General features: G+C 37.7%; 1 protein-coding gene across 3 annotated transcripts in view; it reads right to left on the bottom strand.

Moving 5' to 3' along the window:
• Positions 1–24,595, bottom strand: part of METTL8 (methyltransferase 8, tRNA N3-cytidine) — a 123,409-nt gene that overhangs the window by 36,927 nt on the left and 61,887 nt on the right. For all 3 annotated transcript variants that reach the window (XM_077751198.1, XM_077751200.1, XM_077751199.1), the window contains 4 exons: positions 13,224–13,594; positions 11,212–11,261; positions 6,266–6,329; positions 4,100–4,239 (listed from right to left, as the gene is read on the bottom strand). In XM_077751198.1, coding sequence (XP_077607324.1) covers positions 4,100–4,239; positions 6,266–6,329; positions 11,212–11,261; positions 13,224–13,594 — 625 coding nt within the window. The remainder of the gene's footprint in view (positions 1–4,099; positions 4,240–6,265; positions 6,330–11,211; positions 11,262–13,223; positions 13,595–24,595) is intronic.

Below are 24,595 nucleotides of genomic sequence, written 5' to 3' on the forward strand. Positions count from 1 at the left end.
CAAAAGGCCTAGAGTATCGAGTAATCACCCAAATGACTAGAGTGGTGACTTCACAGAGCTTGATGTATGATGTCAAAGCTGCCCTGCAAAACCACAGATGATATTTACATCAAGTTAAGGTAGTTCCAAGGCAGATAAACACTTAAGTTGCTTCATTTTTCTTGAAGATAAAAACTATGGTGGAGCTATTCCAAATTGCACATATCTAAACAGAGATCATCTTTCCTCCCAAACTAGCTCCTTCTCCTTTGTTTAGTTCAAAGGTACCATCAATCATCTGTGTAATACCTCAGAGATAGCCTTAATCCCTTTGCTTTTTCTCCTTTTTCACTAACCTTCTCACAACCATTTGGTCATCCAATTCTAGGTTTTCTTTTTTTAACTAATATTTTTTCTCTTTTTTGTTTCCCTTTGGTCCTCCTTTAATATAAACTTCTACCTCCTTAGGCGTGAAAACACACTACTTCTTAACATGCTTTATTATTCCCCTTGGTAATTCTTCCTGTATATTACTGATGAATTCTTCCGCTTAAAATGATGGTTTTGTCAAATCATCCCTTTGCTCAAAAATGCCTATGATTTTAATCCATAGGATAAAATCTTAATTTCTTAGTTGGGCCTTTGAGATCTCTTACAATTGGTCTCAATCTCTCCAACATCTTTACCATTACTTCCCAATGTGAAGCATCAACTGTAGCCAAACTGTTACATGCTTGGCTCTGAAGCAGTCCATGCCTTCATTCACATGGTTTCCCCCTCAAAGAATTCTCTCCTTCTTACTTTCTGTCTATTTAAATTCTATTCACACTCCACCCCCAGCTCAATACTGGGAAGGCTTTGCTTTCTTTCTTTTATTATTTATTCTTTTCATTTGGCTCTCAATCAAATATGAGTCCTTGTGACTGCTTTTGACTTAATGTTTTTGCTTAAGTTTATGGTCTTATGTGTGACTATGGGCCAGAGATGGCAAAGATTTCAGATCTCATATTAATGCCAAGTGACTGGCATTGGCTGCCTACAGAGCTCTATTGAGAAGGACTCTTAGGGCTCACTGGGAATGACAATCAGGGTACAAAATCAGTTATCAGTGTCTGCCCTGAGCAGAGGATGGTAAACGGCGGCCCTGTGTGCTAAGTCCTTGCCATCTCTGCTTCATCTATGCTACTTAAAGCTTCTAGATTTTCTTATTTTAAAAATGAGGGCTTTGGATTAGATAATCTGTAAGTTCCTTCCAATTAAAACGCTGTTCAGTGGAATAATGGAGTTAAAAACCCGATTTATGTCAGGTTATGAAGGAAGTAGATAGTAAGAAAATGAAAGTAACTAGTAAAGCAAGATAGAAATATAACAGAAAGAGGTGGCATAATTAGATGAAATGCTCTTTTAAAAAACTGGAACATAAGTACATGAAAGGGAAAAAAGAAAAATATTTTTCCTTCTTTATTTTATTATAGGTTATTTTCATGCTGTGCTTATGGCCTTAGGCTTTGGCAATTAAAGAAAACCGTATCTAAACCTTAAAATACTTACTTTCAGAATAAATGTTTTATGTACAGAGAAAAACATCTTTCTGCAATGATTACTAAAACAAGCATGAAACAAAAATGCAGAAAAACAAAGGGCCAAATGCAGCCATATCCTTCTGCAAATCCTTTCTTCCCAACTATCTTTAACGTCTGGGATTGTGGGTAAAAGGATGGGGAGCTGCTTTTCTTCATCAGCCCATCTCTCTTGGCTCAGCACCAACTTCCAGAGGCAGTTCCTGAGAACTGTCGGTGGGAGAGGGCTGGGGGAGATGGACAAGACAAGAATGGGTGAAGGCTCCTTTTCTTTGTTTACCTGACTTGGGCCAACTCTGCTATCCTCCTCTACCTTTAGCTGGAGGGCAAGGAAGAAGAGATTTTTTTTTAAAAAAGGAGTATTTATTGACTGCCTACTCTATGCTGGGATCTGTGGTACACATATTATGCTTTATTTTATTTCAGTGATAAGGACAGTTAGCTCTTCTTTCGTAGCCTCCTGTGGTTTATTCCCATTTAAGCTGGGATGCCCGGACTCAAGGCCTAGCAAAATAGCTTGTCATTCATTTGTGCATGGAGTTTCCAAGCTGTCAAGAAGACACTTTTCCAGAACTTTCATGGGGCTAAATATATCACTGTCCCAAATGACTCTAAAGATACTCTCTTGCCTTTTCACTTACTACTGCCTTCCTTCTACATGTTCACCCTATGTTTAGATCATTTCCATATAGGCAAGAAAGTGGCTAGGGACGTGATATATCTAAATTTATTTTATAATAATTACCTAGAATGAACATACTATAGAATAACAATAATCTTTCCAAGATATCTGCTTCCCCTTCTTTTCAACATTCAGTTCAAATCATAAGAAAATACTATCTAGGGGCACCTGGGTGGCTCAGTCGGTTAAGCGTTAGACTTTGGCTCAGGTCATGATCTCACGGTTTGTGGGTTCGAGCCCTGCGTCAGGCTCTGTGCTGACAGCTAGCTCAGAGCCTGGAGACTGTTTCAGATTCTGTATCTCCCTCTCTCTCTGACCCTCCCCTGCTCATGCTGTCTCTCTCTCAGAAATAAATAAAACATTAAAAAAAGATAATTAAAAAAAGAAAATACATTATCTAAACTAATTTCAAGTAGTGTTTTTATGGTCTTATTTGGAATTTAAACACCTCCTGTTATAGCTGTCAAATAGAAAATCTTGTTCTCTATCCACCTACTCCATCCTTTTAACTATTCATTCTTTTAACTATGAAACAAAATACATAGACGACATCTTTCTACCAGTACCTGAATGATGCCAATATTCTACCCAGATTAGTAGAATGACATAGATTATAGAAACTGGGAGGAAAAAGTAGCTTCATGGAATGTGATTTTTTCACCAGGTGCAAATATGTTTCATTCAGATTTATTTGAAAATTTAATTTGTCTTTCAAAAAGTAATCAAAGTGCTCATTTCTGAATGAGAAGTAAAATAACTGTAAAGGGTCTTAATGATTTTATAATTGCAAAAGAAAAAGCACACGTTAACCCAGTTTCTTTGGAAAAGTGTCACACTCATCAAAGAGTGGTTGTTGATATCAAGTCTCTACCAGCAGAGAAACGTTCCTGGACTAAAAATACTACCACAGCAGAAAACCCAATTTTAAGAAAACTTACAAATGCACAACCCTTGACACCACACGTGTGTCATATTATACATGAGGTGGCAAAATTCTAAGAGAAGTGATCACTTTAATGGCTGGTAATATGTCTTTCTACTTCTTCTCTGGACAAGAGCTATTATGTGAACTGGGTGCCTGAGTGGCTCAGTCAGTTAAGCGTCTCTGACTCTTAGTTTCAGCTCAGGTCATGATCTTACAGTTCGTGGGATCAAGCCCTGCATCAGGATCTGTGCTGACAGTGTGGGGCCTGCTTGGGATCCTCCCCCTCTCTCTCTCTCTCTCTCTGCCCTTCTCCTGCTCACATTCTCTGTCCCTTTCAAAAGAAATAAATAAACTTAAAAAAATTGTGTGAAGAAAAAATCTAAGTCATAAATATCTAAATGATGGTACTAGACCAACCTTAGATAATAAAGGTCCAAGGTTAATCTGGCAAATCTCGAGCACCCCTAGTTCCCTAGAGGGTTTCCTTAAAACAAATTTTTAAAAGTCTTTGACAAACTGGTGTGAAGCCAAACAGATTCACAACCCACTTCTTTTCGAACATTCAGTAAGATGCTAAATCAAAGAAAGATGTTTGTTTCTGATCACCAGGTACAATTTCCCTCTTGGGAGTCTATTAGGCTGTTCTGAATTTGTAATTTCCTTAAAGCACTGTCACTTTTAATAGGTACGTGTCTTGCCAGAATATGCTCACTTCACTCTGACAGTGATAGAAAGCTCACTAATGAAGCAGTTTGACCGGTTTCTTTCTAAAAGTCTGGAGAAAGGAAAAACTGCACTTAAAAGGCTGCGTGTTATATATGGTATAGTTCACTAAGTAATAAAGTCAAGAATTGTCACTTTTGATGGTTTTGAAAACCACGACTGATAAAGGTGCTTTACACATTTGCTTTGCCCTTTTCCGTCTTCAGTTACCTGTCAGGATGAATAGAAGAGAGCACAAAGACCAGAAGAATGACATCCAGGATCCCATCTGGAAATGGGTAGGGTGAGTCTTCATCACAAACATCATGAACAAAGGCACAACACTGAGCTGCTCTGTAGGATGAGTGCAACTATCATAATAAAGGAATAATTAATAATAATAATAATAATAAAGTGGTTAGCAGACTTTCAGCATTTTTCTTAAAATTAAAAGGTCAAATTTTATATTTCTCCCTAGTGTCTTTCCTCTGTAAATTTGAATGCACTTTATTTCAGATTCAGTGTTCTGTTAGCTTATTTCAAGTGGCTATAAAAAAATTAAGTCTAACCCTTGGACTCGATAACAAATATTCTTCACAATCCTTCTTTAATTTTTAAAAGTAGAGTAGGGCAGGCTTCGGAGTCAACAGGCAGCATTGCTGGAAGCCGACTCTATGTGATTTCAGAGGCACTGAGATCGTCCTCAGTTTTCTCTCCCACTGCTTGTCCATGCCTCCTTTGGCATAACATACAAATATCCTCTAATACATAATCAAAAATTAGATAATGGTAACAACTGCACAACTCTGTAAATATACTAAAAATCATTGAATTGGATTGTATACTTTATTTATTTTTTGAGAGAGAGAGGGAGAGAAAAAGAGAGAGAGAGTACAAGCAGGGGAGAGGGGCAGGGGGAGGAGGGGGAGAGAGAGAATATCTTAAGCAGGTTCCATGCTCAATTTGGGGCTTGATCCCATGACCCTGGGATCATGACCTGAGCTGAAATCAAAAGAGTTGGATGCTCAACCTACTGAGTCACCCCAGTGCCCCTTCACTGTATACTTTAAAATGGTGAATTTCATGGTCTGTGAACTATATTTCAATAAAGCTGTTATTTAAAAAAAAGATTAGAGTAGAGGTGCTGGCTCAGTTGGTGGAGCATGTGGCTCTTGATCCTGGGGTCATGAGTTTGAGCCCCATGTTGGGTATAGAGATTACTTANCAATTTGGGGCTTGATCCCATGACCCTGGGATCATGACCTGAGCTGAAATCAAAAGAATTGGATGCTCAACCTACTGAGTCACCCCAGTGCCCCTTCACTGTATACTTTAAAATGGTGAATTTCATGGTCTGTGAACTATATTTCAATAAAGCTGTTATTTAAAAAAAAGATTAGAGTAGAGGTGCTGGCTCAGTTGGTGGAGCATGTGGCTCTTGATCCTGGGGTCATGAGTTTGAGCCCCATGTTGGGTATAGAGATTACTTAAATAAATAAACTTAAAAAAAATAAATAATGAAAAAATTAGAGTATACACACACACACACCACACACACACACACACACACACACACACACACACACNTAAAAAAATAAATAATGAAAAAATTAGAGTATACACACACACACCACACACACACACACACACACACACACACACACACACACCCCGTTTGCCTACAAAACAACACTAGAAGGATATATACCAAAACACTCACCTCAGTTCACCACAGGACTCTAGGAAGTGTGATTATAGGTGAATTTTATCTTCCTCTTTAGGTTTCTTTTTAGTATTTTAGAAAATGTCTACCATGAATAATAATTACTCTTACTATCAGAAATTAAGTTCCATGTATTGACTACACATTTCCTTTAGCATAGTTTCCTTTCCTTTTCCATTTCCTAAAAATACTTTTTGCTAAGGTAATGCTTACTAGCTTTTGGAGACTAGTCAAACAAATCCAGACTCCCCACTGTTTCCCAAATAGTCTAGGACATTTTATATTTGTATCATATACTTTCTCAAAATTTGTTTTAATTTCAAAAGTTTTAATTTAATGAGTCCCTATGATGTGTCAATCTGTGCATAGGGCTCTAGGGACATAAATATGAATAAGATCACTTCATAGGACCTGTTGATCTTTCTAGGTGTACCAGTCCCTTCAATTTTATTTTAATTTATTTTCCTTTTTTTCTGCTTTATTTTGAATTCAAAATAACTTCTCTTATTTTAGGGTAATATCTTAGGCATCAGGTGATGATATGATTCTCAGAATTAGTAAAAGCTCAGTTAAAAATGGTTACAGATAACATTGAAACATTTAAAATATATTACTTCAACAGCAAATAAATTATATCCTTACATGGCTCTCTTTAAAGAAAATATGAGGCATACCTTCACTAGTTCCACAGCTCCAGAAGCAAAATCACAACAATAAAGAAAGGAGTCTGGAGCATTCCTAAGAAAATGGAAGAAGTATTTAAATCTAGAGTTCACATATACTCAGGTTACAAAAGAAAGGAAACTGTAGGCTTGAATTTGTTAAAAGGTATTTCTTTAATAGAAGTTTGGATGACACCTGGCTTATTGTTTCTTCTTTTTAGATATTGTTCTCTATAATGGTATATGGGTGCCACCATGTTGCTTCTGAAACAGCACTGTCTCAAATACTTATTAATTACAGTGTAACTCTCAAATTCCTGCCCTGGTTTTTTTGTTTTTTAATTTGAGAGAGAGAGAGAGAGCGCGCGCGCACAAGTGAGGAAGAGGGACAGAGGGAGAAAGAGAGAATCTTAAGCAGGCTCCATGCTCGGCACAGAGCCTGACACGGGGCTCCATCGCATGACCCTGGGATCATGACTTGAGCCAAAACCAAGAGTTGGGTGCTAAACCGACTGAGCCACCCAGGCGCCCCTTTCTGTCCTGGTTTTAAAGCTCTTTGTTACTTGGGCCTACCAGCCTTACATCCCATCACACTCTCACATGGGAACCCTTCAGTGCCATCCATCATCATGGCTCCAGCTTCCTCCCCCCAGTCTTTCTTGTGTGCCTCCAGCCAGCAAGGCCTGTAGTTCCTTGTCACCTAGTCAAATTCTACCCTTGTGCAAGGACTCTCAGACCCCTGTGTCCCTTGATGCTTCAGTCCCCTTAGCGTGTGTATAACTTCTCTGTGAGAAGGCTCTTGGCCTTCTCACAGAGGCTCTGATGCCTTAATGGGACAGGAAATATGTATACTTTAATAGCATGTAAATATAACTTCTAAAAAAGAGTACAAAAATACTAATATATTAACTCTTAGTTATCTTTTTGAGTTATTTTCAAACATTTATTAACACTCATGTATGTACCTAAAGTTTGCTCAATGGAAAAAAAAAGACTCATGTATGTACCAAGCATTAGAAAACAAATTAGTAAATGAAATCATCTAATAACATCACAAGAGTATGACTTTTGGAGCCAAAGAGATATGTGTTTAAGTCCTGAATTTGCCATTTATTAGCTCTGTGAATTTGATTCAACCTCTCTAAGACTCAGTTACTTTACAAATGTAAATATATAGTCAGTCATTTTTTGGAGGGGGATGTTTACCCATATAAAAGTCTTGAGTAATTTTAATTGGCCTCCACTGAACTCAGAGAAGTTCTATTTGGCTTTTATCTGAAATTTAGTAACAATGTCTGGACCATGGTTATTCCTGGGCATGTATATAGTTTGAATTTTGTGGGCCAGTACTCTTCCTGATCATCCCTGGTATGCTTGTATCAAATAATTACTGCATCATGTTGCTTAGTACCATGTCTGAATCACAGCTAAAGAGATTGGCATGTCATGAAACAATAATTATAAGTATAGTTCCGGCTCTTGTAGGTTTTATAGCTTAGTTGGGGATATGACTGACTTCATCTAGCTTCTACAGTGTTATGGATAAGGCAGACTTCCTGAGGTGTAAGTCTTAACAATTCTAAAGGATGGGTATAGCATTGTTGAGTCAGAAGAAGGGTAAATGGTCTAAGAAAGGCTTAGAGGTGGGAGTCACATGCCAAGGATGAGAAACAGGGTTGATCCTGAGAGCTCAAACCAGTGTGTGGCAGGATACACAAGTGGGCCTTGAAACACATAATTAGAACTTTGATTCAGGAGACATTTTAAGCAAGGAGAACCACTAAATAAATATGGGATACAAACACAAATACATATTCCACAAATAAAATCTCACCCAGGCTCAGATAATACTCTGAATTTCTACTGACTGATGAATACTATGCTCACACATAACTTCTTCATTCTGTGGCATTTGGGGATTTGCATTCAATTTAAGATGTGTCCAAATAAGTTAAAGTACGATGAACAGGATTTGGTTATGACTTGCATTGCTTGTTTTTTGTTCATCTGTCTCAAATAAAAACAGTGATTTACTGCAGCCTGTACCCCTATCGCTTCCTCTGAAATCTATAATTCATGACTCTTAATTTTTCAGGTGGTCACATGTCTTTGAAATTTTTTGGCAAGCACTCAGATGCACAATGTGATATGATGGCTAAGGGAAAGGGCTCTGGAACCAAACTGCCTATGGTTTGAATCCTGGCTCTACCACCTAGTTGTGTGATTTTGGAATAGTTACTTAATCAATCTCTCTGTAATTCTGTTTCCTCATCTATAAAGCAGAGATATATATGGCATCTGAGGTCACTGTGAGGATTGAAGGAATTCATAGAAGTTTCTAGAAAGGTGCCTAACTCAGAATAAGCACCTAATACATGTTAGTCATTATTATAATTGTTGTTGCCATTGCTATTATTATTATCATATTATTATAGGAAGATCTGTCTCTGCCTTCTAGGAACTTAAAAACTTAAGAAATTATCATGGTTCTATAAAAACTTCCATATAACTCAAAATTCTTCTTTGGGCACTGGCACATCTGGCTCATTATACAAGGTATGCAGTCGACCTTTGGGCAGCGGTTACTAAACACCCACAAGATATAGAATAGTCTAGCAGCTAAAGGAAAGCATGTGCCATTTGCCATGTGTCCCACCAGGAGAGCAGCATGACCTCTGGGACTGAATTCCCATGCATCAGCAGCCCAAGTTGAAGTCTTGTGACCACCCAACGACTTGCCAGAGCTTTTCTGTAAAATCAGCTGACTGCGTTGGCCCTTCTCCCAGCAAGCAGGTGTAAATATCACTACTAACTCCACATCACCAAGCACTCCCTTGGCAGGGGGTTTAAGAATTAAATGGTCCTTGGAGAATGATATGACCTCTCAATTCCAGGGGTCTAATTATGATAAAATATTCTGGAAATGTAAAACACTAATCCTGTACTCTCCAAAAGTAATAAAACATAATTTCTTAGGTGGGAAAAAAAAAAGTCTAATCTTCCCTTTGGAAGGCTAATCACTGATTGCCTTTTAAAGATGAATTAATTATCTTAGGTTATTGAATGACTTGCAATGACTTTAAAAAAAAATAGCCAAGAAGAATCAGGGAGCAAGGAAGCAAGAGACTGCAATTATTAGTTGGAGGGAGAAGTAAAAAAGGAAAAATATTACTAACAAGTGGGGATTCAGAGATATTAGTCAATATGTATTGAGCTCTAACTATCTGTATTGCACTGTTGGGCTACCTGGAAAATCAGATTAGGGTAAAATATGTTTTCTACCTCAAGGAATACAAGTAGTGGCTGGAGACATAAGACAAAGAAATGACATGCTAAATAATACCTTGAGATGAGTCATAAAGTAACACATTACCAACTGCCAAGGTAGTAAATTTATGTGCACTGTAAGCTCAGAGATAACTTGGGTGAAGGAAACTGGCTACATGGTATAATGAAACAGGAAACATTGGCCCAGAAATGAGGTAAAGGGAAAACAAAGAAAATAAATACAAAAAGAGAAAAGGCCATTCAGAACTGCAAATGTGCAGTTCTATCACTTCAGCCTGGCCACTTTAACTGGTAATTTGATGGTATTTGGAAATTACTGTGTTAGGTTTAGACTAGTAATGAAGAATGTCCTGAGTTTTTTGGAGCTACATCATAAGTATTTAAAATTAGTGTCCTGGGGGCACCTGGTGGCTCAGTTGGTTAACTGTCTGACTAATGATCTCAGTTCAGGTCTTGATCTCAGGGTCATGAGTTCAAGCTCTGCACTGGGCTCTGCAATGGGTATGAAGCTTACTTTAAAAAAAATAAAATGAGGGGTGCCTGGGTGCCTCAGTCAGCTGACCAGCTGACTCTTGATTTGGGCTCCCGTCATGATCCCAGAGTTGTGGGATTGAACCCTGCCTTGGGCTTCACGCTCAGCGTGGAAGCCTGCTTAAGATTCTTTCTCTTTCTTCCTCTGTCCCTTCCACCCGCTTGCACACTCTTTCTAAAATAAAAATAAAAATAAAAATAAAATAAAAATAAAAATAAAAATAAATAAAGCAAAAAAAAGTGTCATGATGTTGGCATTGTGTTAAATGTTAAATTGAGGTGGTAAGTATATGAGGATTCATTCTGTTACAAGGAAACACTAAAAAAAATAGCATCATTAAAATGTAAAATACACATAGAGACTGAAAGGAATTTTACAAACAGCAGCTATATTAGGATGATGGGGATGATGGGTGATTCCCAGCCCCCTGTCCTCTAATGGAAATATTCTGCAATGTGCTCATGTTGATTTTGCAGTGGAAAAATAACGTGGAAGTTATTGTATAAACTTAAAAAAAAAAAACCCCAAAGCCAGAATAGGTAAAAGGTGCTAGAAAAAGCTTTGTGAGAAGTGTCTTCATCATGAAAATACCACAACATACACATGAAGCAGTGAACAGGAAATGTATGTCAGGAGAACACCTATCATCGAGGTCCGTTTTTTTGAGTCTTAGGGCTAGTTGCTGTCACCTTCCTTCACAAAGGAAGGTCTTATACCAGGTGTGGCTCCAGAGTGACGACAAAATGAGGGTTAAAGAATAAGCTTTAAACTCAATTCTCTGTGTGTAAAATGGCACCCACATACCTGAAGGAGCAAATAGATTTCTGAAGTTTAGCAATTCACAGCTTAGTGGAAGGGTCAAACCCCTTGCTCTTTTCTTATTCTCTCATCCATGCAAACACAAGCTTAAAAAATTACTTGGACCCATGGTGGACAACCCAGGGCTGTGAAACATTCTTTTCAGAGTAATTACTAGTTCATGTGAAATTAGACACTAAGACAATTCTTTGAAATTTGCTTCAGTCATTGTTTATATGAGAATAAGAACACTATTGCAATATATATAACAACATTTTCCCAGAATTTTTAACACCCCATACATATGTAAAATTTTGTAGGAGAAAACTTTAAAACTTACTGTAAAGTGTTCAAAATTGGAAAAACACTATTTCCTGCACCACAGCCAACCTAAAATATCAAAAGAATAAACAAATATCATGAAAACAAGGTTAAATTTTCTTCACCAACGTTAGGTATTTTTTATTAAAAAAACTAGAAGAAATTTACTGAATCTCTAGGTGTACAAGAGTTTTCTGAATTCAAAAGCAAAGGAATAAGCCACAAGAATAATACTGATAAATTTAACTATGGAAACATTTAAAATTTTTATGCACCAAAACTCAAACCAAATTAAAAGGTGACCAATGCACTATGAAAAACAAATTGGCAATAAATATGATAAAAGGTAGAGTTCATTAAAAAAAAAACAGTAACAGATAAATTAGCAAAGGAAATAAATAGAACACAAAAGAAATACAAATATCTTCTAAACATCTGAAGAACTGTCTGACCTAGTTAACAATCAAAGACATGCAAATTAAAACAAGGTATAATTTTCATCTGTCAAAAACAAAAGCACTTAAAGTAAGAATATTCTAACCAATGAGGGTGTGGTCAAACAGACATATATTGCAGTGAATTGGTATTAATACAGCCCCTTAGAACATGATTTGGCAATATATTTTAAGGCACTAAATTTATTATTTTTATTTTTTTAAAGTTTATGTATTTATTTTGAGAGAGAAAGAGAGAGAAAGAGTTACAAGCAGCTTCTGTGCTCTCAGCACAGAGCCTGATGCAGGGCTCCAGCCCATGAACAATGAAATCATGACCTGAAATCAGGAGTTGGACGTTAAAAAGACTGAGCCACCCAGGCACAACTAAAAGCATTACATTTCTAAAATAAAGTATGAACTAGTAAATCTAACCCAAGATAATAAAAGAAAATACAGAAAAGTCTATACCCAAAGATATTTTCTGTAGAAAACCTGAAAACAATTTAAATGCCCAGTATTGGGGTGCCTGGGTGGCTTAGTCGGTTAAGCGTCCGACTTTTGCCTAGGTCATGATCTCGTGGTTCCTGGGTTCGGGCCCCGCGTCGGGCTGTGTACTGACTGCCAGCTCTTTAGAGCCTGGAGCCTGTTTCAGTCTGTGACTCCCTCTCTCTCTGACCTTCCCCTGCTCACGCTGTCTCTCTCTCTCTCTCTCTGCTAGAAATAAATAAAACATTTAAAAAAAAAATGCCCAGTATTGTAAAAACAGATAAGCAGAATTAAAGTATTCCACATAGTAAAATATTTTGCAGCCACGAAAATGTTTATAGAGAATGTTTAAGATAGAAAAAATTGTTATGATAAAATGTTAAATAGAAACAAAGCAAAACCCCAAAATACGGATATGTACAGCTCAACTATATAAACTAGTATAAATGAAAAAAACAAGTCAGTAAAATGTGAAGAGTGGTTAAATCCCTTGTATATATACCTTTATAACTGGAAGGAGGGGATTTATTTTTAAAAATAGAAAGCGCCTGGGTGGCTCAGTTGGTTAAGTGTTGGACTTCGGCTCAGATCATCTCATGGTTAGTGAGTTCAATCCCCACAGAGGGCTCTGTGCTGACAGCTCAGAGCCTGGAGCCTGCTTCAGATTCTGTGTCTCCCTCTCTTTCTCCCCCTTCCCTGCTTGTGCTTTCACTCTCTCTCTCTCTCAAAAAGAAATAAATATATTAAAAAAAAAAGTCAAGGTCTACACTGGATTACTGCTAATTATATCTCTCTTATTTCTATTTTACTTAAAAAAAGGTAATAACAGAAAGAGATAGAAATTAAGGCCAAAACTTTACTGATATTTAAAACTGCCTTCAAATAAGAAATGAAAACAAATTAAAAAAAGAAAATTAAAATCACAAACTTAGAGCCTGATTATACATGTGAGTCCCTCCAGTATTTTTTATACAAAAGTACACTGAACACTTTTCTAGTTAGATTTGATAATTTTTCCCCTAAAAAATCTGGATCATTAATAAAGTAATATGCAATGTACATTTTAAAATTATGTGCCACCTCCCATGTTTGCCCCTGCAGGAAGTACCTCAAGGATCCTAAAAGTAGCACTGCTTCCAGGAAATAGCTCAGTCTTCAGAGGTCCTTGGCTGTGCTCTTTAGAGTCTAGGTTGGAAAAATGAGATCTTGCTTTGCTTGGACCATCTGATGACCCACACCTTTTCTTGCTATGATTTTTTTCTTCAGGCATAGTAGGACAGTGCGTTCTTGAGAAACAATCTGCAGCACCAGTTTTGACATTATCCCACGATGATTCTTGCATCTCCTCTTCAGTTTTTTGATCAACTGGAATAATTTCAGGAAATTCCCTCAACAGCCAATTACGATCCTTAAAAAACTTATTCTTATGAATCTTATAAAATGTGTCCCAATATTTACTAGCTTCGTTCTCATACTTAACTAAAATAAAGAGAAAAAAAAGATTTATTTTACTATGAATGATGTTTACTATTAGTTACTATTTTAATAACTAAATATATTTAACAATCAAATACTGTTAAATATATTATGTATATTTATAACAATTATATTTAGTACTGAANTTGAATTTATTTTTATTTATATTTAAATTAATTCATTTTTAAAATAAGGTGTTTTTATTTTTATTTACTTTTTCAAGGAAGATAGATTTTAAAAAGTTTTTTAATGTTTATTTTTGTGAGAGAGTGCGTGTATGTGCATGCATGGGCACAAGCTGAGGGGGGGTCAGAGAGAGGAGGAGACAGAGGATCCTAAGCAGGTTCCACAATGATAGCACAGAGCCTGATGGGGGGGCTCGAACTCATGAACCAAGAGATCATGATCTGAGCCAAAGGTGGAGGCTTAACTGACTGAGCCACCCAGGCACCCCTAGATTTTTTTAAGTTTATTTATTTATATTTAGAGAGAGAGAGAGAGAGAGAAAGAGAGAGCGAGCACACAAACAGGGAAGGGGTAGAGAGAGAGAGTCCCAAGCAGGCTCTGTGCTGTTAGTGCAGGCTTAACCTCACGAACCATGAGATCATGATTAAGCTGAAATCACGAATCAGGCACTTAACCAAATGAGCCACTCAGACACCCCTAAATCTTGGATTCTTAATACTCACATTTTTACAAATAACCTGTAGGACTCTTTAACATCTTAGAGAAAGGACATCTCATTTTTTTATGTCTCTGTAAATGCAGTTTCAGCACAATGAATACCTTGTGCAAATTGGTAATTGGACAGGAAATTGTAGAATTATAAATTACATAATCTTAGAGCCAGAACGGCCCGTTAAAATAATCTACTCCAATCCCTTGTTTTGCATTTGAACACAGAGCCCAGTCACAGCAGAGCCAGGACCACCTATCCTGACTCCTGGAACTAAGAGCCATCCCTTTCTCCCCCCACCTCCAGAGGAATCTCTTCCTCTGACATCTCTTACTATGAAGCCTTAAAGAGATACGCCTTTTTAAAGGCAATTTGCATTTTATGATGTTATCCCTCAGATTCCCCTCTGTCCAGCATCAGGGTTAGTTCAATGGTCTCAGAACTTCAGACAATTCTTAGCTTTCTGCCTTTTTTTAAAAAAAACTATTTATTTTTGAGAAAGTTAGCGTGAGCGAGGAAATGGCAGAGAGAGAGGTAGAGAGAAAATGTCAAGCAGGCTCCATGCTGTCAGTGCAGAGTCTGATGCAGGACTCAAACACACAAACCATGAGATTATGACCTCAGGCAAAACCAAGAGTCAGATGCTTAACGAACTGAGCCACCCAGGTGCCCCAGCTTTCTGCTCTTTTTATTTGTACCTTAAATTAATAAAATAGTTAATTCACCCACTCCTTCACTCATTCATTCAACAAACATTTCTTGGACACTGTTATGTATGTACCAGGCCTAATCCCTGGCTTCAGAATTATTCTCACCTGGGATACCTGGGTGGCTCAGTTGATTGAGCGTCTGACTTAGGCTCAGGTCATGATCTCAGGGCTCGTAGTTTCCAGCCCTGCATCAGGCTCTGTGCGGACAACTCGGAGCCTGGAGCCTGCTTTAGATTCTGTGTCTCCCCCTCTCTCTGCCCCTCCCCTGCTCATGCTCTCTTTCTCTCAAAAATAAAATAAACATTAAAAAAAAAGAATTATTCTCACCCAAAATAGACACATAACCTTTTTAAAGTGCTTTCAAAGAATAGCTATTGATATAATTTCCAAGATTCAATGTTGGGCAAAAAAGCAAAGTGTAGCACAGTATGTATATGATACCATGATTTGTTAGGGAAAAAAAGAAGATAAAAAACACATATGTGTGCAACCACAGAAACATAATGCATGTATACACACATATTTGCTTGTATACATACAGAATACTTCTGGAAGGATAATCATATAACTAGTAATACTGGCTGCCTCTAGAAAGAGGAACTGGATGGCTGCAGGCCAGGAATTGAAAAAGAATTTTCATTTGGGGGTACCTGGGGTGACTCAGTTGGTTAAGCATCCAACTTCAGTTCAGGTCATGATCTAATGATTTGGTTTTCAAGTTCAAGCCCTGCATCGGGCTCTCTGCTGTCAACATTAAGCCTGCTTTGGATCCTCAAGCCTGCATCAGATCCTCTGTCCCCCTCATTCTCTGCCCTTTCCTCACTTGTGCTCTCTCATTATCTCTCTCAAAATAAATAAACAGACTTAAAAATAAAAGGCTAGGAAAGAAGAAATTTTTAAAAAAAGAGATTTCATTTAAATTTTGATCTGTATGAAATTACTATCCCCTAAATAAACTAAGTTACAAATAACAATAATGGATTCATTTCTTTCATAATTGTAAAGAAGCCTCAACCCTCAGAACAAGCAGTTGCCTGTAGTCAGGTTCATCTTTGTTATAAAACCCTGTCCTTCTGAAGCCTTTATAGTTTTCCTTTTCTTTCCATTTTTATCTTTATGGCCTTGTACATGGATCTCCACCCATCTGGCCACAAGACTTCCTTCCCATCAAGGCTGAATTGTATCTGGCAGCAGGACTGCTATAAAGACAGAAACTCCCATCTGTATTTAAGGCCTGAGAAATGAAAGTAGATCTCTGTAACAAAAGAATTATGTGATGCTGAAGTCCAAAACATGCTCACATCTGCACTAATGGAAGGAAGCCCATTTGTGGTTAATCTGAAAATGTTACATATTATCTTTAAAATAGTTCTATCTCTACTTTTAAGAACTGGAGTGTGTCTGATATACTGTGTGAGGAAATAAAACAACATTCTGAAAATCAGATTCAGGAGAAATTAGGAAACTATCAAATTTCCCCAGGGTATTCTCACACCTTTGCTTCTTCCTTTTTCCTTAAAAATTCCCTTTGTAACTCACTCTATGCTGGTAAAAAAATGTTTCAGTTTAATAAAAAAGTAATCACCTAAGAAGACCTATATTTAGTAAAATCTCTAGTATCTGAGTTTTCAGTGCCAAGCTACTTGTGAAGTGGGTTTGAACCTAACTATCAGTAACTAGAATGTAAAACTACATCTCAGTTTACTGAGAAATATTCCCCTAGGAATTAATTTGGGGAAATGAGGTAAACAACAAGACAGCAACTTGAAAGAAAAGGTGTTCATAGCAGTGCTATTTAAAATAGGAAGAATGGGGCAGTGCCTGGGTGGTTCAATTGGTTGAGTGTCTGACTCTTGATTTTGGCTCAGGTCATCATCTCATGGTTCTTAGGTTTGAGCCCCAAGTTGGGTTCTGTGCTGTCAGCACAGAGGTTGCTTGGGATTCTCTCTTTCCCTCTCTCTATGCCTCCCCTGTTAGTGCTCTCTCTCTTTCTCTCTCTCTCAAAATAAATAAATAAACATTTTTTAAAAATAGGAAGAAGTGGGAAATAACTCAAATATCCAACATGGGAATGACCAAGCAAGCCATGCAGGTCAAAACAGAGCAATCTTCAACAGCCATTAAAATATAAAGGATAATGATATTAATGGAAAGCATTCAAACAGACCAGTCTATACACTGATTACAACTAAAATTTATTATATACGGGGTACCTGGGTGGCTCAGTTGGTTAAGTGTCCAACTTGGGCTCAGGTCATGATCTCACATGACCCGCATTGGGCTCTGTGCTGACAGCTCAGAGCCTAAAGCCTGCTTTGGATTCTGTCTCTCCCTTTCTCTCTGTCCCTCCCCTGCTCATACTCTGTCTCTCTCTCAAAAACAAATAATTAAAAAAATTAAAATTTATTACATACTCATTTATAATACTCAGAAGAATATTTAGAGTGATGGTAACAATTTGATGATTATTAATTAGTTCTTTCCTTTGTAAAGTTTTATCTATATCTTATACACAAAAAGAATTTTAGTTGAGTTCTTCATTCAACTTGCTGACAGAGTTTCCTCATTTGATGAGGGCTTGAATTAATGTATCTCTATGTTCAAGGTCTAAAAGTCTATGTACTTTTCTTATTAAACTCCATGAATTTATGGAGAACATTAAACACTGTCACTTCTACAAACTACAAAATCCTGGATCAGACTGCTGTCTTAAATATAAGCCTGTACTACTACTGTTTTAATTTCTACAGTTTATAAAGATGAATCCTCAGTAAGATGATTGGAATCTGGTTCATTCCAAATACATTAGGCATCTAAATTCAACCCTAGATTATGCAGTCTTTAAAAAGGATCTGATTACTATGAGATGACTACAGTCAAGGTCTGCTAATATGTACACTTCCAAGCCTTTTTCAAGTATTTCCCACTCTTCAGGAATTAAGAGAAAACAAATAAACATAAATCAATAACAACAATAACCCATATTGAGTGTTTGTTATGTGCTAGGCACTATATCAAATGTTTTACTTGGATTTTTTCCCATTTTAATCCTAATGATACCTATCAGACATATTATTACTCTCATCTACAGACAAAGAAATTCAACATCAGAGGGGATAAAAAATTTTCCAAGGTCACCCAGCTAGAGCCAGGATGTGGACCACATCTATTGGACTTTTCTTTCTTTAATATTTATTTTTGAGTGAGAGAGAGAGAGCGAGCGAGCATGCGCACAAGATGACACAACTTCACGTGAGTGGGGAAGGGGCAGAGAGAGAGGGGGACAGAGGATCCGAACTGGGATCTGTACCGACAGCAGACAGTGCAATGCGGGGCTCAAACTTATGAACTGTGAGATCATGACCTGAGCTGAAGTCAGATGCTTAACCAACTGAGCCACCCAGGCACCCCCCAAGTCTATTGGACTTTAAAGCTCATGCTCTTGGGGGTGTCTGACTGGCTCAGTCAGAAGAGCATATGACTCTTGATCTTGGTGTTGTGAGTTCAAGCCCCACTTTGATTCTAGAGTTTATTAAAAAATATAAACTTAAAAAAGAATAAATAAATAAAGATCATGCTCTTAACCATTATACTATATTGCCTTCCTAACACAAAATCAGTAAATTTTTAGTGTGTTTATTTTGAAAGAGAGAAACAGAGAGAGAGAACACAAGCAGGGAAGGGGCAGAGACAGAGAGGGAGAGAGAGAATCCCAAGCAGGATCCACATTGTCAACACATGGCCCAACCTGGGGCTTGATCTCAAGAATCCTGAGATTATGACTTGAGCTGAAATCCAAAGTTGGATACTTAACCAACTGAGCCACCCAGGCACCACAACACAAAGTCAATATTACCCCTCCAAAATATCCCTGAAAATAAATTTTTTTTCTGATTTTGTACTTTCCTCTCATTATAAAGCATCCAAATGAAATTAAAACTTCAGTGTGACATAATCAGCATAATTCAATTGTAAAAATAATGCTGACTGGAGTGAACCTTAATAAAAATAGACAAAAAATAAAGAATTAGTTAAACACCATTTGATATATATAAAATAGAAACTATATAAGATTATATGATGAAATTACGATGAGGAATGGAAACATAAAATGTTCTATGAGAATAGGTGGGTTTGTGGGATAGAAACAAAACAGCAACAGCACCCAGCATGGGCTGAGGTAAAGACTAATGGGCTGGAACTTTCTTGTTCTTTGCTTTTTATTTAAAAAAATTTTTTTTAAAGTTTATTTATTTTTGAGACAGAGAGAGAGACAGAGCTTGAAGCAGGGAGGGGCAGAGAGAGAGGAAGACACAGAATCCGAAGCTAGCTGCCAGCACAGAGCTGGACACAGGGCTTGAATCCATGAACCGTGAGAGCATGACCTGAGCTGAAGTTGGACGCTTAACTGACTGAGCCACCCAGGCTCCCCTACAAATTTTTTTTAATGTTTATTTATTTTTGAGAGACAGAGAGAGACAGAGCATGAGTGGGGGGAAAACAGAGGGAGAGGGAAACACAGTATCTGAAGCAGGCTCCAGGCTCTGAGCTCACAGCACAGAGCCCAACATGGGGCTTGAACTCACAAATCATGAGATCATGACCTGAGCCGAAGTCAGATGCTTAACCGACTGAGCCACCCAGGTGCCCCTGTTCTTTGCTTTTTAAAATTGTGCTTTCAGCAGTATCTCTATCAAGGCTGGCAATTCATAATTCCCTGTAATGTGTGATGGCTTCTGAGATCCCACAGAAGCTCAGTCAAACTCACAGATCTGGTTATGAGACAAGGTAAACACCTTTAGCATATAATTTAATTTCCTGAACATTAAAGGTCTCTGTGATAACAGGGAAGTAGAAAAGCTATTTCCTGATCATGAGTGAAAAATTTAGTTTCAACCTCATATTAACTCATCTCAAGTTCAGGCCAATAATGATAAATATAGTGTGGAGAATCTGCCCTGTCTTAATCTTGTCCAACAGATTTTCTAATTATGTATGTATGTATGACTCCAAGATCAAGACTGCATGCTCTCCTGACTAAGCCAGCCAGGTGCCCCAACCAATTGATTTTTTTTTTTTACCAATTGATTATCTAAACAGGTATATTAATGATCAGTTTTTCTTGGAGAAGCAGTTTTCCCTTTCATAGTCTTAGGCTGTGGACTCAGAGTTAATTGCTCAATGCCAATGACAGTAAAAGGGATGTAGTGATGTGTTTAACCATAGACAGATGAAGTAAATTCTCAATTATTCGCTTATTAAATTTAATAGTGCTGAGGGGAAGAATGAATATGACATACTAACCATACTTAAATATTCAGAATTCACCCTGAATTACACTGAATATCACAACTAAGAAATTGAATTAAACCACTTATGTATCTGACATATAAGGTATGATTAATATGAATTATGAAAATTTATCCTGTTACAGTGAAACAAAAGGCAATTTAGAATTATTTTTGCATATCATTTACACAAACACCTGAGCTCTCAAAGTTGGAAATTTCCATATATCACTGATAAAGTTAATTGTCTAATTAAGAAAAAATTCTTATGAAATGTATATATATATATATTTTGAGATTTTATTTATTTATTTTTTATTTTTTTGAGAGACAGAGAGAGCATGCAGATGTGGGAGAGAAGCAGAGGGAGAGAGGGAGAGAGAGAGAGAGAGAGAGAAAATCTTAAGCAGGCCCCATGCTCAGCATGGAGCCAACACAATGCCACACCCTGGAATCATGACCTGAGCCAAAATCAAGAGTTGCATGCTCTATTGACTGAGCGAGCCAGGCACCCCAAGTAGATTTCTAAGAGCACAGCATGAAATTTTAAACAACCAAAGCTGACTTAAAAACAAGTATGCTAGGGGCAACTGGGCGGTTCAGTGGGTTAAGCATCTGACTTCAGCTCAGGTCATGATCTCATAGTCCGTGAGTTCGAGCCCCACACTGGTCTCTGTGCTGACAGCTCAGCAGGCCTGAAGCCTGCTTTGGATTCTATGTCCCCCTTTCTCTGCCCCTCCCTAGCTGGTGCTCTCTCGTGCGTGCTCTCTCTCTCTCAAATATAAATAAACATTAAAAAAAATGCCCTAAATTTATCAGCACATGAAACTTCTGGCTACTCTTTTTTCTCACAGGATACTTTCAAGTGGTAAAGGTATTCACAAAGTAAGATGTAGTGGAATTCTTTTACTATTTTGCTTAACAGATAACTCATCTTAGATAGGTAGTTAGTTATTTGAAAGAATATTTTAAAGTAAAAATAGCAGCCACTTTTGTTATTAAGTTTTAAAAACCCATTACATTTGCTAAATAACCAGCTGAGATATAACACACTGGAGATGTTTTTAGGAAATTATAAAACATAAACATGTTAACTCAAAAACCGCCAAATCTGTTTTCCTTATTTCTCTGAATTAACCTGCTTTTAAAAGAAATATGAGCTATTATAATATATAAAATAAATTACCAAAAGGAAATGTGGAATTAAAATTATTAATCTGGGCATCTAAGTAGAAGAAATATTGTTAATGAGAGTTTGGATATTATATATTTTAATCACAGAAATGAAATGTCAATCATCTCTCAACAAAAGACTACACTATTTGTGATGCTTAAGTTCTTATTTTCAGAACTGTGAGGATGTTTCCTGACTTCAGTTCTCACAACATCTGAGACAATAGGTGAGAAATGAGAAATGAGAAATGGGAGTGACAGGAGAGAGTGACACACACAGAGACTAAAAGAAGTGTGCTAGAGAGTAGGCCAGCATCGCAGAACAACCAGTATTTCCTCCCAGGGGCATTAAAATAAGTGAGATAAGATCAACACACAGTGCTTATACTGTACAATGATCTGCAAATGGCATACTCTGTGATGGGAGAAAACAGACTCGTTCAGAGATTTAGGGTTCCCCTGGAAAAGAAGAGACGGTGGTTAACAGAAGCACTAGAATAAGAACCGGGTCAGAGCCTCCTTTGGGTTTTCACAAAGTTTGCGAGTACAGCTTTTAAATGGATCCATTCACCTTGACCCGTACTCATCAGAGACACTAAATATCAAATTAGAAATTTCACCACAGGCTTCTGCAGCCTAGCAGGACCATGATTCCTGGCAGAGACTGGCTGGGTGGCTGGGAAGGTATTTACTCACACTGTAATGTGTTGTCACTGAACACAGTTCCTCAGAACAAGAGTTCTCTTTCTCTGCCATCCCCACAGCAGCGTCATTTGCTGCTCTATGCAATCCTGCTTAAATGTGATAAATGGCCGCTCTCACTGTGTGGTCTCTGCTTGTGGCAATTCCCTGACATGTATGAAGTCCACTGTACCATGACCTGTTCCAGGGTGGGGAAACCTCAATCACTTGGAGTCATTTTATTTATTTTTACTTTTATTATTAAAATTTTTTTTTAAGTTTATTTACTTATTTTGAGAGACACAGAGACAGCAGAAGTGGGGGAGGGGCAGAGAGAGAGGGAGAGAGACACTCCCAAGCAGACTCGTGATGTCAGCATGGAGCCAGTGTGGGGCTTGAACCCATGAACTGGAGATCATGACTTGAGCCAAAATCCAGAGTCAGAGGCTTAACCGAATGAGCGACCTAGGCGCCCCACTTTGAGTCATTTTAAAATGGAGTCTTTAGTTCTGTGTCTCCACAGCAGTTAGAAAACTTGCTTAGAAAGAGACTGTACGTGCTAATAAGCAAACCAAATGCTTCAAAGCAGTACCATCAGTCCTCTCCAGCCTGCTTTTCCTGCTTCTGTAGAGAGAGGCCAGTCACCACCTTTCTATTTCAGTCACACTATGGTTCTGTGGGAACTGTCATTTTCCTTTACTGCGGTTTCCAAGGCCCTAAAATAACCTTCTCATTAGCTTCACTCAAGTTCATTGTTAACATAAATAGGCCAAAATAGGCAGCCTCGGTACAGAGCACTTTAAGGGAACATTATCAGCACTGCTCATCTATTTATGTCCTAAACAAATATTCAAGAGAGCATGAAAAAAATCCTTGGTTTTTCATATCAGGAAATATACTGTAGATAATTTTTAACTTCCTGGAAACGAATTAAGATGACTGATAGCTTTTAATTCTGTTTAGGCTTGACTCTCTCTGTCACATCCAGGTGGCTACTAGCAGAAGCTTGAGTAATGTGGAAAATATGTCTGTGCAGCTGCTGGCAAAGAAGCAAAATTATACTTCCTCAGAAACAGTGTGACAGAGTTCCTGCAAAGGAATGCAATGTTGGCTGATTTGTAAGCAGAATTGCCACTGGTATGCATCCTCAAATCCAGCCCCAACACTCCCTAGCCATATCCCACTCTGGGACTGCATGGCTGGAGCTCATAAAAATAGAAGGGTTCCATTGTGGATCAGGTGCTCTTCTTTCCTGCCCACCCTCCAGGACACATTCATGCTTTGAATAAGGAAGGAGACCTAGCTCTAAGGAGTACCAAACAGTGCCAAAGGATAAAGTAAGTCATTAATGATGGCAGAGGATAAGCTAGGGAAGAAGTGCCCCTTCACCAGTTAAGCGCTGTCTCATTAGCTCAGTTTTCCAACCTTAGCTACAATTGTAGATTACAGTCACTAGGATAATAGTAATAATTGGTGAGATTAGTGATTTTCACTATGCTTGGCTTGCACAGAGGAATTAAAACATCTTTCCCTGGGGAGTTACAGAACATAGGATCGATCTGGAAGCAAAATTCTATCCCAGGAGTTGGTAAGCTTTTCTATAAAGGGTAGGACAATAAGTAGTCTTGGTGGGCTATGTACGGTCTCTGTTACAACTATTCAACTGTGTAGATATAGCTCAAAAGCAGCCATAGACAATATGTTAACAAATGATTCTGTCTGTGTTTCAATAAAACTTTATTTATAAAAACAGGCAGTAGGCTGGATTTGGCCCCTGGCCATAGTCTGCTGACACTTGCTCTAATAGGTACACTGATATTGCTACAAGAGTGATTGAGAAATCATTATGGCCAGAACCAAGCTGTTCTGGCAAAACTAATCTAGACTATTAGAAGCCAGAATAGTGGTTGCTCTTTGTGGAGTGAGAAGGGTTGGGGAAGTATTGTTATTCATTCAGAAAATGAGGAAGTTTCTTGGTTAATAGTAATAATCTGTTTCTTGACATGGATATTGGGGAAATTCATTGAGCTTTGTGACAATTCATTTAAGAATTATGAAAATTTCTCTATGTATTTGGTACTTCAAAAGACTAGTTAAAAAAAAAGAAAAAAGGAACCAACCTGTTTTAAAGGAGAAATCATTTTAAGAAAAACAAGGTAGAAAGTCTTATCTCAAGAGTATATGGGCTGCTCAAACTGTATATGGCTCGGTCAGAGTGTATATGGGTTCCTAGCTATGAAGTGAGAAGGACACAGATCAAATATTTTTTTAGTGTGCTTTAAAAAAAAACTGTGGTAAAAGACACATAACATAAAATTTATCATCTTAACAATTTTTTAGTGTACAGTCCAGTAGTGTTAAGTATATTCACTTTGTTGTGAAACAGATGTCCACTTTTTTACTCACAAATCTGAAACTCTGTATCAGAGAAAAACAACAACTCTGTGTTTCCTCCTCCCCCCAGCTTCTGGTAGCC

Source organism: Crocuta crocuta, unplaced genomic scaffold, assembly GCF_008692635.1.
Source record: "Crocuta crocuta isolate KB4526 unplaced genomic scaffold, BGI_CrCroc_1.0 scaffold219, whole genome shotgun sequence".
Lineage (NCBI taxonomy): Eukaryota > Metazoa > Chordata > Mammalia > Carnivora > Hyaenidae > Crocuta > Crocuta crocuta.